Below are 11,894 nucleotides of genomic sequence, written 5' to 3' on the forward strand. Positions count from 1 at the left end.
GGTAGTGTCTTCGTATTTTGTGAACGTGAGCGTCTCTTTTATCATAAACGGTTTTGACGCGTGCAGCAGACACTTATTTTGACAAAACACGTGAGCGTCTTTTTTATCATTAAACCCTTTAGGCACGTCTGCAGCAGGCACTTAGTATTTTGACATGACACATGATGCACATGGTTCACATGACGCAACAAACACATATTTTGAATTTGCGCCCCTCGGAGAAGTCACTGGTGCAAATAATATCTGCCAATATAGATAGCATCTAAGTATTTTTTTAAAGCTACTTGCTGCAATTTGATCATTTTATTTATTAAATAAAACTTATTTTCACCTACTATAAATAGCATATTGCTAAGAAACTTTCGATTTCGGCACTTAGTGTAAATTAAAAATATATATACAGTGAGGAAAATAAGTATTTGAACACCCTGCTATTTTGCAAGTTCTCCCACTTAGAAATCATGGAGGGGTCTGAAATTGTCATTGTAGGTGCATGTCCACTGTGAGAGACATAATCTAAAAAAAATTATTAATTAATTAATATTTGGTATAGTAGCCTTTGTTTGGAATTACAGAGGTCAAACGTTTCCTGTAGTTTTTCACCAGGTTTGCACACACTGCAGGAGGGATTTTGGCCCACTCCTCCACAATGCTCTAACTGAGGGAAGGAGGTTGTTTCCAAAAATCTCGCCCAGGTCATCCTCTCCTTAATACAGTGCAGCCGCCCTGTCCCATGTGCAGAAAAACACCCCCAAAGCATGATGCTACCACCCCCATGCTTCACAGTAGGGATGGTGTTCTTGGGATGATACTCATCATTCTTCTTCCTCCAAACACGTTTAGTGGAATTATGACCAAAAAGTTCACATGACTTTCTCCCATGACTCCTCTGAATCATTCAAATGGTCACTGGCAAACTTAAGATGGGCCTGGACATGTGCTGGTTTAAGCAGGGGAACCTTCCGTGCCATGCATGATTTAAAACTATGACGTCTTAGTGAATTACCAACAATAAATAATAGCTACTCCCATGTAGTTCTGGGCTGATTTCTCACCTTTCTTAGGATCATTGAGACCCCACGAGGTGAGATCTTGCATGGAGCCCCAGTCCGAAGGGAGATTTACAGTCATGTTTAGCTTCTTCTATTTTCTAATTATTGCTCCAACAGTGGACCTTTTTTTCACCAAGCTGCTTGGCAATTTCCCCGTAGCCCTTTCCAGCCTTGTGGAGGTGTACAATTTTGTCTCTAGTGTCTTTGGACAGCTCTTTGGTTTCGGCCATGTTAGTAGTTGGATTCTTGGGGTATGGGGTGGACAGGTGTCTTTATGCAGCTAACGACCTCAAACAGGTGCATCTAAATTAGCATAATAAATGGAGTGGAGGTGGACATTTTAAAGGCAGACTAACAGGTCTTTGAGGGTCAGAATTCTAGCTGATAGACAGGTGTTCAAATACTTATTTGCAGCTGTATCATACAAATAAATAGTTAAAAAATCATACATAATCTGCGATGACAATTTCAGACCCCTCCATGATTTCTAAGTAGGAGAACTTGCAAAATAGCAGGGTGTTCAAATACTTATTTTCTTCACTGTATCTAACGCATTTTGCACTTGTAAATAGCTGCTGCCTATATTTTTTATCAGTGGGTGTTACCATGAGGCACAGGAATGTTAAATGCTTTACATTTGCATTTTACCAAATTAAGTTACAAACTTCTCTATCCAGCAACGTATTTTATTTTAGATGTCAGAATAGCAATTCTAAAAAAGATAACTATTTAATACAATTTTTAAATGAAGGGATAAAGAAATGTTGACATAATTTGCATAATTACATTGGACACCAAAAGTACAGTAATTGTTTCTGTGGTGTCTGCAATGCTAAGGCAAATAGAGTCACTTGAGAAAAACAAGTTTACATTAAGGTATGTTTGCTTTTCAATATTGGGTTTTTGATAAGCACCAGAAAACAGTTTTCTCACTAGAAGTTGCTTTTTTATGATAAAAACATAAAAAACTACTTTTCCAGCTAATTTATTTGAGTAATAAAAAGTGGCATAATTTCATTTTTTAAAATTGCAAAATCTGAATAGCAACTGAGCGTTTTCAATCAGGTACCATACAGTTGACTTGCCCACTAAGGACATGATCAAAGTCTAAAATCACCCTTGCTTCCCCAAACTAAATTTCAGTGGAACACCCACTCGATTTGAGCAGTTTCATTTACTTTGGCATTGAAAGATGGTTCACTGGTGTCGTTTGCGTAACAGAAATCAGAATGTCCACATTTACATTGCGTGCAAAGTGCAAGGTATATATACACAACAAACCAAACGTAGTCACTTTTCGTCTGCATATTCACGTTAGGAGTTCAGGTTTTGCTTTGCAGCATGAAGCTCTGGGCTACACTCGCTGTTCTTGGGCTCCTGGTAATGGGGACATGGGCGCAAGGGTTGATGCCCACCATCGGCTTACCTCCCTGTGATTCCCCAGAGGCTGAAGCAGCGGCTCTGGTGGCAGAGAAATTTCTCAACGCTCAGCACACTCACGGTTACAAATATGCTCTGAATCAAATTGACAAAATTAAGATCATTTCCAGGGTAAGACAATGTCAACATTTTGTGCGCATCAGTATATACTTTTATCATCTTAAGTATTATTTGTGAAACGTGCAAGGTAAATTTAACTGTTGATATGACAGTTGTGTGCCATTTTTGGTCTGTATTTCAAATTATTATTTTACAATATATCTAATTCAAAATACCTTTAAATATGTAATACATATGCACATTTTAATACATCCACAAACAGAGCTGTAAGATATAAATGTGTCTTTGTAGCCCGATCAACCAGACACTTATCTCTTGGAGTTGGACTTTCTGGAAACTACGTGTCACGTCTTAGATCCGACCCCAGTGAGCCAATGCCCAGTCAGACAGAAGCGTCAAACGGTGAGGTCAATTAAGCAGCATTACTTTCATTCTGTATAATTAATATAGTAATAAACTAAAATCGTCATCTACTTCAAGGCAGTTGAGGCAGAATGTGATTTTGCCCTCCAAAACACAACTCAAGGCCTGTCTGTTGTGTCATTCAAGTGCAAAACTGAATTAGGTAGGAGAACAGAAATGCATTGTAAAAACATATTTTTTCATTTGTTCACAGTAAGAAAAAGACATCTGCATTTTGTTCTCTGTTGTTTCTAGAGTCATTTGAAGACATATGCCTCGGCTGTCCCCAGCTTATTGCTTTAAATGATACAGATGGTGTCCAGCTCATCGAAGCCTCCTTAGATGACTTTAATAAAAATCACACCTTTAACACAAAATTTGCACTTTTTGAAATCGGACGAATAGCATCCCAGGTAAAATATATTAGACATAAAAAGATTTCTTAAGAATATATGTGGCTCTAACCAAATATTTATCTGTGCAGGTTGTTTCGGGAGGGAACAGATACTTTGCAGAATACGCCATTATTGACACAAACTGTACAAGTCATGATGATGATAACTGCATCCCCCAGAATCACGCCACTGCTGTAAGCATCCTTAAAATAGTATTACTTTTGCTGTTGTGTAGTTGTGTTAATGTTTGTGGGATTTGTTTGTGTCCAAAGTCAACCTAAATGGACCCCGTAATCGTTTCCTAATCCTGATCTTACTGTTTACAGTTACATTTTTGTAATCTTTTAAAGTGAACAAAGTAAATGTTAGCAGTGTCTGATTCAAATTTCTCATCACTTTTAGATACATGGCTTCTGTCAGGCTGAAGGTTCTGCCAATCTCAACCAAGTCACCTGCAAAATCTTCGATACAGTAAATAAATAAATCCACCTTTCACTGACTTTTAAACTATAATCCAATATTGTACACAAAAATAAAGTTTTCTGTACCACTAAAAGCATAAAACATTATGCAAACATAATAACTCTACAATAAACTAATTGCAATGTTGTTAAGTGCTGTTAGTGGCACAGAAATTACACATCTCACTCTTGACCTACTTGAAACTGGGTCGCTTACGTTAAAAATATTCCTTTATTCATGACAGACCCAAGCAGCCAACGCCACAGTGCCAGTCCAACCACCTCTACATGCACACACCTCTGGACCTCATTATGATCCAGCCGTCCACAGCTCCAAACATCACAAGGTGACGCGGCTGCACGACCCTGCGGCCACTGGCCTGCTCTCTGCAGAATCTGCTGAATCAGCAGAGTTAGTCGTGCCAAAGGCAGCACCTGTTGTAAAGAGGGAGGTTGCTTCAGAACCTGCAAATGCACCAGCGGCAGACGCACCAGCGGCAGACGCACCAGCGGCAGATGCACCAGCACCAGATGCACCAGCACCAGATGCACCAGCGCCAGATGTACCACACATTCAACCAGAGCCACTGCTCATTGTGCTTGTCTGTCCAGGGAAAAAGAAACATTTCTGAACCAAGCTATTTAGATAACAATATTGCGCCATGTTATAGCGAGCTGTATGCTGAACTTATAACTGCAGTCTGTCAGAGGTAAACATTTTATATCAGAGCAGGTAAATGTATAAGAAAGGATCGCCGTAATATATGTGTCAAACAGTAACATCATGTAAATTAAAACTATGTGTGATGTAATAAAATGTTTATCTTGATCAAATCAAGCTAAGAGTCAAGAAAAAAACACAGCATTTAAGTGTGATATTTTTCATCAATGATTTATATTTACCCTGATTTTATCTGAAGGAAATTCAAAATATACTTTTTGTACCCATTTGATTGAAATTAAAATACATGAACACCATAACTTATTTAATTTCAGGCCACTGAACATCCTGCATTGTGAAAGAACCTCTGAATCCTCAAAAAATGTAATAAAATGTATAGGATACAAAGGCGTTTATTTAGTTAGAATTTTATCCGTTTTACCTTTCAACTTTATAAAGTTCAAGAAAATGTACACAAAAATTAACAAAATTAAAGTGTGGCCTTTGGATATAAAAGCAAATTATTACTTTACATGATGCACTTCTTAATCAGTTTCTAAATATTTTCTTATGGTTAAAGTTCAAATGCAGCCTTCCAACCATATTTCTTTTAAACCACCTACTTGATAAAACAAAAATATGCTCTGCAATACAATTAATTTTTGAAGAATTGGGTATGCCTGAATTTTAAAAGGACACTCCACTTTTTATTAAATGGGCTCATTTTTGGAACCCATTCAGCCAATCCACGGGTCTGGCGCTACCACTTTTAGCATAATCCATTGAATCTGATTAGACCATTAGCATTGCGCTAAAAATAAACAAAAAGTTTCAATATTTTTCCTATTTAAAACATGTATTTTCTGTAGTTACATTGTGTACCAAGACTGACAGAAAATCAAAAGTTGCGATTTTCTAGGCAGATATGGCTAGGAACTATACTCTCATTTTGGCGTAATAATCAAGGACTTTGCTGCTGTAACATGGCTGCAGGAGGCACAATAATATTACGCAGCAGCCAACAATAGCCCCCTTAGCAACTTTCAATAGCAGGGGACCACTTTCAGGCACTGCGTAATATCATTGCGCCTTCTGCAGCCCTGTTACGGCAGCAAAGTCCTTTATTATTACACCAAAATGAGTGTATAGTTCCTCGCAATATTTGCCTTAAAAAAAATGCAAATTAATTTTCTGTCGGTCTTAATAGACAATGTAACTACAGAAGAGTCAAGTTTTAAATAGGAAAAATATCAAAACTCTTTGGTTATTTTTGAGCGTGATGCTAAATGGTCTAATCAGATTCAATGGATTATGTTAAGCTATGCTAAAAGTGGTAGCGCCACACCCAGAGATCGGCTAAATGGATTCCAAAACGGTAAAAGGGTCCCTTTAAAGAGTTATGTACCTACATACTTGAGTAAATTGATAAAAATTGTTTTATTTACAGAAAACTTTGTACTCCACAACTTCTATTTTTTAAATTTGATGTCCTTTTGAAGCCACTGGCGGGTCTGCAGAGTATAAGTGGTTAAAGAAAAGTCAGTAACATCTCTTCACTTATAAACTTTTATTAGTTAGCGCTGCTTCAGTTTTTTCAAGTGCCTAAAGATAGACTGCAGTGGACCCATCGGAGGACCTTAAAAAGAACAAACACAATGCACAATGTTTACAATTCACTATATTGCAGCATATCAACATTTTCAGTTCTCACACCCCCTCAAAGAATGTTCTAGATGTGAAGTGAAAGTAACGCATTTGCCAATGTATTGTAACCCATACTTGAAATGTGACCTCTGCATTTAAAGAGCAACTATGGTCTGATTCACGATTTTACATTTTCTTTGGTGTGTAAGGGTGTCTTACATATTAATGATATGCAAGTTACAAACCCCAAAGTAAACAATGACGCGAGTTATTGTTTCCAATGTAAATCTCTTTTCTGGGACTACAACAAACACACGGATTGTTGGCAACATTTGAACTTCCTGGGCCTGTTGACGTAGAGAAGACCAACATTATCATAATTCGTACCGCTTCGAACTCACCCTGTAAGTTAACTTCTGTAGCATTGCGACTGAATATTTAAACATGGTAAGGAGCATTACAACACAACTGTCTAATTACTAGGCTATGACTGCCCCTTGTCTCCCTATATAAAAACCTGATTCAACTAATCCCTATAACAAGTCCTCTTGTTGAACTTCATGTGGTGCTGCACAGTACTGCAAGAGCATTTTGAAAGCATTCAGAGTAGTCTACTCGCAAATTATACCCGCAGTATTGCAATGTCACACGGCAATCAGGTGAACAAGCCTAATGTTATAGATGTCCATATAATAAACACATAAAAAAGCTGATGAATGGAATGAGGTGTTTTGTATATGGAGACATTCTGGAAGAGGGTGTGAAAACTGGAATTGTTAAACACTGGAGCAAACCAAGATAACTGGTCAACTTACCATCTGGTTGATGGGTAGAGCGTACAGCTTTCTCTTTTGACTGAACAACAGGAACCCAATAACTGTTAAATGGTCCTGTCCCTCTAAAAATTGAAGGTTCTCCATTTTGAGGGTCGTACAGCTGAGTTAGCGTTGGGACAGATTTGCGAATCTGCATTGAGCGATAAACATTCAACTGTTTTGGAGAGTTAATGTCATGAGTCGTTGTGGGTTGAGGCGGTGTGGTTGACTGCTGCAGTGGATTCCGATCATTAATTAATGGAAGACGTCTTGATGTTTGTTTTAAGGAGATTTCTGCAGGAGCATCAGACATGGGAAGTGCATATGAACCTTGATACCAGTAATTCTTAGGTACATTGTCATAAGCTGGAGGCATTGTGGGGTTTGAAGAAACCTCATGCTCACTTTGAAAAAATGGTTCAACATTGTTTGGACCAACAAACATGGGCATATGATGTCCCCATTGGGAAACATACTGCTGCGTCTCAGCCTGGTAAATGGCAGGATTTAGGGTTTGAACAGGCTCTGCAATTGGTGCATTTTGTAAAGATCCAGAAAGCCGCTTGGTAGGCTCCTGTGATAATGCGATAGATGGAACAATTGCAGGTTTCGGTTTCATTGCAAACTGAGGTGAGGCGGCATCTGATGGCAATGTCCTAAAAACGTAAGGATACACTGTAGGTCTTGCCCAAAGCTTTGAACTATCATGGGTAGACTTGATGAAGGGACTCTCAAATGGTACCAAATCTTGCACTGCTGATGGCACAACTACACTTTCTGAAAAATATGGGCTATAATAACCAGTGCCCTTAATAAATGGAAATATGGCAGAGGCTGAACTGGAGGGTTGAACAAGAGGGGACTGAATTTCTGCTGTAATTTTAGTAAGACTAGAGCCATGATAAGGCGCAGGAAAAGGATGACCAAAATGGTGATGGCTGTGATGGTGGTAGGATACTGAAGGGGGCCCAGGGCAACATGTTGGACAGTGAAAAGAATGTGCACAAGATAAATTAAATTGAACTTTGGGAGCCTTTGTAGGGGTAGGGGCGTGAATAACTTTATCATGAATTTTGCAAGGTGCAGGGCTGGGGGAAGTGTCTGGAGCAAAATCAAAGTGCATGCTAGGAGGGCCCTTAACAGGGGAATCAGGATGCTTGGAAGGTGGCTTTGCAGCTTTAGTATGTGAAGGGGACACTGTAGTAACCTGCGGTACTTTTGTAGGAACAGGTGGAATTTCTAAACTAGGCTGTGGGAAGGGTTCATACAATGGAACATGAAGGAATTTAACTGGTTCTGCCTTTCTTGTAGGGCTGGGTATGGGTTGTGCAGACTCCGGTTTAGAGGGTTTTGATTGAGGTGGCATATCAGGTTTTGGCCAGAATTGGGGAGGATAAAGCCAGTGGGGGACTTGATAGGCCTCTAAGGGGGTATCAACAACGTCAGGTTTTCTTGGATACACCGGTTTGCTAGGAGGATACATGGGCACCCATTTCACAAAAGGGGCCACAGGTGTGACTTTCACATGAGGAATACTTGTAGGTTTCAATCGGGGATCCATGGGAATTTGAGGGGGTTTAGGAGCCTTAGTTGGAGGCAGAACAGGTTTTACTGGGTATTTTGGCTGTAAACTCTGAGTGGGCTTGGGGTACCATGGGTACCAAATTTGAGGTGGTTTGGGGTCATAAGGTTTTGGTTGAACAGGCGACTGGGTAACAGGCAAAGGGGCAACAACTTTAGGATACTGAGGAACAACTGATGGTGGGACAATAGGTTGAAAAATTAGAAAAGGGTATTTAGGAGGTACAGGCTTAAAATATGGCTGCATGGTTGAACTTGTTGTGACTGTTGGCTGAGAAGTTGTACTGCTAGCGGTGGTGGCGGGAGCAAGAGTTGGCAAAACAGGAGTGTGTGGTATAGAAGTATCAGACTCGATCATAGGAAGACTAAGTGATAATGCTGGACAAGATAGATTAAACGCTCTCTCTGCTGCCATGCTGAGCGTGAACATCCCATCCTGTAATTGAAAACGGAAAATAAGTAAATTCATAATGAGTAAAATTGCCAATTCAAGTAAGAAACACACACCTTTGCTTCAGTGCATGGCATATATGGGGCATGAATGGCAACACTGTCTGGATGCGACACCAAGCTATATCCACATTTAGCTGATGCTTTCATTAAAGAAAGCCATTCATTCATCACTGAAAGAACAAAGCAGAATCACAAAAAATTTTGATGCGTGATGTATATCATTTTGTAAACAAACTTGAACCCATTCGTTACCTTTGACCTTCAGCGTCATAGATGTGTCTCTTGGTAGCTTCACAATCATGCCGTTAGTGTAGCAAGACACAGCTGGGGTACTTTGTGCCAAGGTCGGTGAAGAACAAGACATTTTTATAGGCAGTCCCCACCAAAGTAACGGAAGTATGTGCATGTCTCTCTAAAGACAGAAGGGTGAGTTCACATCAAATAACGTGCTGTATTTTATTTCAGTTCAAATAAAGGCACGCACCTCATGAGATACATAACATCCATTAAATGGTATGATGAAAACAAAGTCCCTCCACGTTCTTAGCAATGTATGGCCACATTCGGAAGGCAACTGTGACAAAGGAAGCGGCGAAATGCCTCCTAGATATGATTAAGAACAAAAATATTTGCAAAGCAAACAAAATCTGAGGACCAATAATTTTACATTAGTGGAGGAGCAGACCTCGGTCAATAAGAAAGTTGGACCCTAAAGACGCAGCACTTCCATGAACTATTAGTTTCATCAAATCTCCATCACAATCAACCTTTGGTCTCATTCCAAGTAGCCTATCCACTGCTGGCACGTGCAAGGTGTTCAGACCGTAATCCTGCCCCCAAAGTGGTTGCATATTCATCCAGCCTTTTATAAGAACGTAAAAAAGAGGGGAAAAATTAATTTGTCACTTATCACCATGAAAGAAAAACATTGACTTAAACTTAATTTAAATTTAAAATTAAACTTAAATTGATTTTATTCAATTCTTATACCATTGACAGATGTTTTTGTTTGTTTTAAACATAAACCTCTTGATTTACATATATTTTAGTAAAATAAATTATATCAGACTTAATATCAACATTTTGCTTAACAGGTAAATGCATCTCAATTTAAGAATTCTTAGATATTTATACTGGAAAATAAGACAAATATACTAAGTAAGATAATAATTTTTTGTAGAGCAGCTACCTTGAAGCAGATAATATCCTAAGGTAAGTTAATGGTTATCCATTAATGTTTTTTAACAGAAAAACAACATTCTTGGAAATATTTACCTTAACTAATCTCGCTTTAACTCTGAAATGTATGCATTGGGGAATTGTATTGCTTAAATAAAAAACAGGTCCTGCATTACCTGCATCACCTGAATGATATGCGTTCTCGTAGTTGTGGGGTCGATTGGGAGAGTTGAGGTCACCATCAATGTTATAATTTGAAGGTTGAGAAATGAGAAGACGCCCAACTTGTGCTGTAGATTTTGTATCATGTGACTCCATTGCTCTTTTGTTAAAAGAGCCCACTGAATTAAATCGTTTGTGTCCTTTAAATGTCTCAAAACTGCTTACGTTAATAAAGTTAAGCCAAATTAAAAGTATACACGTCAGGGTATCTTGGAACGCCATTCGACTAGACGGTTTTGCATACACACCGCGCCACACCACTGTAGCGTGTCGCAAAAACCCGCCAAATTACAAGGGCTTGAAATATAAAGGCTCGTGCGAGTACAATCAGTGCACGTCCACTGGCAAATCTGAGACACCTGTTAAGTATGGCAACCTAACAAAGAAATCGGCCGTTTCTCAAACGGAAGGCTGCATCCTTCAGAGGTCACAGTTGTAGGCTGCTTACGGCATCAAGACTGTAGGCTTGTTCGACTTCATGAGGCGCCGCAAGAATCGACAGCCGGATGACGTCAAAGTTCCGCGAGAGCGATTTAAAAGCAGACTCCTCCGTATGATTTCGCAAATCGTTCTCGCGGTACCTTGACGTCATCCGGCTGTCGACTCCCGCGGCGCCGCACAAAGTCGAACAAGCCTTGTCTTATTTCAGAAAATTATAAAGTTTACTATTCTACTAATTAATCGTTAATTGTTGCAATATGCTTATGACTTGCGAATGTAATGCTTAGTGAACTGAATAAACCAGGCTTGATGACGTATGCAGCATGCAGACTTTTTTAATTTAAGAACAAAGAACATTAAATACATAAGAATAAAAATAATAAAATAACAACAACATGGGCATATTTTATAATCAATCAATAAAAGAAAAAGTTTCAAAAATTGTATACAGTCATTTAGCTTTTTTATTTCTAAGACTTTTAATAGTTTCAACATAATTTCTTATTTCTGTTCTAAGTAATATGCTGATGGGTTTGCTTATGTAAAATGTATCATAAATAATCAATAAGTTGATCAATAAGTCTTTCTCCACACTTTTTTTTATAATACAAAAATATATCCTTACCAGCTAATCAAATTTTTAATTTTGTGAGTTTGAATATCAAGTATTCCACGTGAATCAGGAAGACTGAGTAAATATACATTGATAAAATAAATGTTTTATGGATTCTACTTCCAATTTGCAAAAAATACTAGAAACCTCCATATATCTAAAGAATTTGGGGACTATTGTTTCACAGGATAAATTAAAGGCGGGGTGCATGATTTTTGAATAACACTTTGGAAAAGGGAGTCGGCCGAGTACCAAAACACACTTGTAGCCAATCAACAGTAAGGTGCGTGTCTACTAACCGAAATGTTGCCTGGGTTGCGTATGTGTGGGGCGGGTCTATCAAAAGAAGGTCCAGATTCTATTGGGGTAGGGCATGTTTGTTTAGGTGATTTCAAATGTTAACATTGGCTTTCAGAAATCATGCACCTTGTCTTTAAAGGAGACATTTCACAAGACATTTTTAAAATGTAAAATA

General features: G+C 38.6%; 2 protein-coding genes across 2 annotated transcripts; one reads left to right on the forward strand and one right to left on the reverse strand.

The window, feature by feature from the left end:
* Positions 1 to 2,333: 2,333 nt before the first annotated feature.
* ahsg2 (alpha-2-HS-glycoprotein 2) lies at positions 2,334 to 4,535 on the forward strand. Its single transcript, XM_055202976.2, has 7 exons — positions 2,334 to 2,603; positions 2,844 to 2,954; positions 3,033 to 3,117; positions 3,210 to 3,367; positions 3,439 to 3,543; positions 3,752 to 3,820; positions 4,056 to 4,535. The coding sequence occupies exons 1-7, from the start codon at positions 2,394 to 2,396 to the stop codon at positions 4,440 to 4,442; spliced, it is 1,125 nt and encodes a 374-aa protein (XP_055058951.2). The 5' UTR covers positions 2,334 to 2,393; the 3' UTR covers positions 4,443 to 4,535.
* A 1,488-nt stretch (positions 4,536 to 6,023) lies between these two features.
* LOC129442732 (uncharacterized) lies at positions 6,024 to 10,668 on the reverse strand. The gene is made up of 7 exons (XM_055202981.2): positions 10,320 to 10,668; positions 9,650 to 9,826; positions 9,449 to 9,567; positions 9,217 to 9,376; positions 9,019 to 9,134; positions 6,931 to 8,947; positions 6,024 to 6,107 (listed from the first exon to the last, which is right to left on the reverse strand). Exons 1-7 carry the CDS (start codon positions 10,585 to 10,587, stop codon positions 6,046 to 6,048), a joined length of 2,919 nt encoding a protein of 972 aa, XP_055058956.2. The 5' UTR covers positions 10,588 to 10,668; the 3' UTR covers positions 6,024 to 6,045.
* Positions 10,669 to 11,894: the final 1,226 nt, after the last annotated feature.

This window comes from Misgurnus anguillicaudatus, chromosome 2, assembly GCF_027580225.2.
Source record: "Misgurnus anguillicaudatus chromosome 2, ASM2758022v2, whole genome shotgun sequence".
Lineage (NCBI taxonomy): Eukaryota > Metazoa > Chordata > Actinopteri > Cypriniformes > Cobitidae > Misgurnus > Misgurnus anguillicaudatus.